Source organism: Micropterus dolomieu, unplaced genomic scaffold (assembly GCF_021292245.1).
Source record: "Micropterus dolomieu isolate WLL.071019.BEF.003 ecotype Adirondacks unplaced genomic scaffold, ASM2129224v1 contig_12691, whole genome shotgun sequence".
NCBI lineage: Eukaryota > Metazoa > Chordata > Actinopteri > Centrarchiformes > Centrarchidae > Micropterus > Micropterus dolomieu.
Window position 1 is genome coordinate 3124 of NW_025741677.1, and position 2136 is coordinate 5259.

The 2136-nt window shown below is 45.1% G+C and overlaps 1 protein-coding gene across 1 annotated transcript in view; it reads left to right on the top strand.

The window, feature by feature from the left end:
* Positions 1-1939, top strand: part of LOC123966102 — a gene marked incomplete at its 3' end in the record, with an annotated part of 5046 nt that extends 3107 nt beyond the window's left edge. Inside the window, exons 2-3 of the mRNA XM_046042326.1 lie at positions 30-705; positions 1688-1939. Of these exons, the coding sequence (XP_045898282.1) occupies positions 30-705; positions 1688-1939 (928 nt within the window). The remainder of the gene's footprint in view (positions 1-29; positions 706-1687) is intronic.
* Between the last annotated feature and the right edge of the window lie 197 nt (positions 1940-2136).

Here is a 2136-nt window from a genome sequence, read left to right on the forward strand (position 1 = left end):
CCAGTGGATTTGTGTTTTGGGACGTCCAGCGACGACACACGGCAGGAAACTTACCTCAAGTATGTAACTGAGATGAGGAGGGAGTTGAAAGCTGCATACGACCTTGCGGAGTCCATTGCTGCCAAGCAGAACGAAGGCAATAAACGGCGGTATGATCAGAAGATCCGATTCTCACAGCTGTTACCTGGAGACAGAGTCTTGATAAGAAACTTAGGATTGCATGGGAAGCATAAGTTAGCGGACCGCTGGGCTTCAAATCCTTATGTGGTGGACAGTCAGATGCCAAATTTACCAGTGTTCCGGTTGAAACCAGAAGACGGAAATGGACCTGTCAAAATTCTCCACCGAAATCACATTCTACCTCTTGGAAAAACTGTATGCCTGGAGCCGACGCCTGCTGTTCACCCTGTACCGGGTATGAGAGTCCTTCGAAAGAGACTTCGTAAACTTCGCAACAGTGTGTCAGAGAGAGACAAGGCTTCAGCAGAGACACCAGAGAACAATGATAAAGGGGAAGTGAAATCAGACCATTGCCACGGAAAAGAGTACACAGATTCTGAGGATGAGGAAAGTGGGATGTGCTATGACTTACCTGCTCACACTCCCAGGACTGGAGTTGATGAAGAAATGTCGGAACCATTCAGCTTGGATCTGGATATTGTATGGGATGAAGTGACTGAACGACCAGAGGTGACAGAGCAAGAAGTACTGCAAGATGTTGCGGAGGAAACAGAAACAGGCAAAGGAGGGAATCAACCAGATTCTGTTGAAATGACAAGAGACACAGTGACGCACGAGACAGGTGAAACACAAGAAAACACTCAAAGACATGAAACTGATGAGTCTCAAATGTTACAAGACTGTACAAAGACTGAGACTGAGATCAGAAGAACTCAGAGAGTCAGAAGAGCCCCATCAATATTAACATATGACACACCAGGACATCCAAGTGTTATAGCAGCTCCTATAGTGAGATATGTCTCTTGCCTTTATAAGTGGATAGGTGCCCCTGTTATCTCCTAAGTGTATGTTACCTAAAGTTATACCCACTGATATCGTTGTTTATTTCAAAAGCACCAAGTCATGAGGGCATGTCTTATATTGGTGGGGGGAGAGTGTAATGACCTGAAAAATATGTCACTTATGTTGTATTTTTTCTGGAATATGTGGGTTACTGTATTTTTTTGGGCTTGCTAAAGTGCTAAATTCATATGTAATCTAAGTTAAGATGTAAGAGTTACTGAAGTGGCAAATGTCTATTGGTTGAAGATGCAATAGGATTTAGCATTTAATTATCCTCGCTCTGTTCAGATGTGTCCAGGTAATTTAACAGTTAAGTTGTGTTTTCCTTAAAATGTTTTAAGCATGGTTTACTACATAAGATAAGCTCACTAATCATTTTGTTAATGTTAGAGATTTAGTGACTAATAAAGTATCCTGTTGAACTACGGGTAATCACGCGAGAAGGGAGAACAGGGGGAACTGAGGGAAGAGTTGCACGAGCACGAAAGCTAGTCGGCAGCTAACAGTGCTTTTACGGCACTTAACGTTTTAAGTTGGACTATTCATGGTATCGGACACTGCTCTCGCCGTCGTAGGAGTTTGTGACTGTGGGGCTACCACTGGAGGTGTGTGTATTTGCACTGGGAAGTGAGCTTAGACCTGTTAGTTTCTGTGGCTAAGTTAGCTCGTGGCTTCGCGGGACTGTGACACCGTCGTGGGAGGGACCGCAGACACACCGTTCGCCTGCTGGACGAGAGGAGACCACATCGGAACGCTGGTGTTTTCCTCCACGGAGGGCTGTGTTGCTGGTGGTGACGGACGAACGAAGCTGTGTAACCCTCGCTGTGTGCTGGGACACGCGCTGTGTAACCCTCGCTGTGCTGCTGCGGACAACGTCGCCCCGGTAGGATCTGGGGTTTCCACTCCACTCAAGGAGGTACTGTTACTTTCTTCACTCTATGAGCTCCAACTAAGCGCGCCAACGAACTAATGCAGGCCTGCTAAAAGAACAAACCTAAAAAAAAGAGTGCACTCTGGTTATAAAAGACTAATCCCTATATTCCCCGGGTCTTTTGAGATTGTTTGTTTTTCACTCCATTATTTGTTGTTAAAATGTTATGTGATTCTTGCATA